The 631-nt window shown below is 68.3% G+C and overlaps 1 protein-coding gene across 1 annotated transcript; it reads left to right on the plus strand.

Moving 5' to 3' along the window:
• LOC106002005 (zinc transporter 4-like) lies at positions 1–427 on the plus strand (the record flags this gene model as incomplete). Its single annotated transcript, XM_013036932.1, has 1 exon — positions 1–427. A coding segment is annotated over exon 1 (427 nt), but the record flags the coding sequence as incomplete, so codon positions are not given.
• Between the last annotated feature and the right edge of the window lie 204 nt (positions 428–631).

Below are 631 nucleotides of genomic sequence, written 5' to 3' on the forward strand. Positions count from 1 at the left end.
ATGGCCGGCTCCGGCGCGTGGAAGCGCCTGCGCTCCCTGCTGAGGAAGGACGACGCGCCGCTCTTCTTAAACGACACCAGCGCCTTCGACTTCTCGGACGAGGCCGGGGACGAGGGGCTCCCGCGACGCTTCAACAAGCTGCGCGTGGTGGTCGCCGCGGACGACGACGACTCGGAAAGCCCCGGAAGGCCCGCCAACGGCGCGCACCCGGCCCTCCAGGCCGCCGGGGCCGCCGCCGGGGCCGCTGCCGACGACGACTCGCTCCTGGATCAGGATCTGCCTCTGACCCACAGTCAGCTGAGCCTGAAGGTGGACCCCTGCGACAGCTGCAGCCGGCGGAGGGAGCGGCTGAAGCAGAGAAAGGTGAAAACCAGGTTGACCATTGCTGCCGTTCTTTACTTGCTTTTCATGATTGGAGAACTTGTAGGTGAGTTGGGCGGTCAACTCACTTCTCTGTTTGACGTGGTCTCTCCTGCCTGCCCCCTGCCCCGTGCACCCCTGCCCCGTGCACCCCTGCCCCGTGCACCCCTGCCCCGTGCACCCCTGCCCCGTGTACCCCTGCCCCGTCCACCCCTGCCCCGTCCACCCCTACCCCGTCCACCCCTGCCCCATGCACCCCTGCCCTATCCAC

This window comes from Dipodomys ordii, unplaced genomic scaffold (genome assembly GCF_000151885.1).
Source record: "Dipodomys ordii isolate 6190 unplaced genomic scaffold, Dord_2.0 Scaffold1815, whole genome shotgun sequence".
Lineage (NCBI taxonomy): Eukaryota > Metazoa > Chordata > Mammalia > Rodentia > Heteromyidae > Dipodomys > Dipodomys ordii.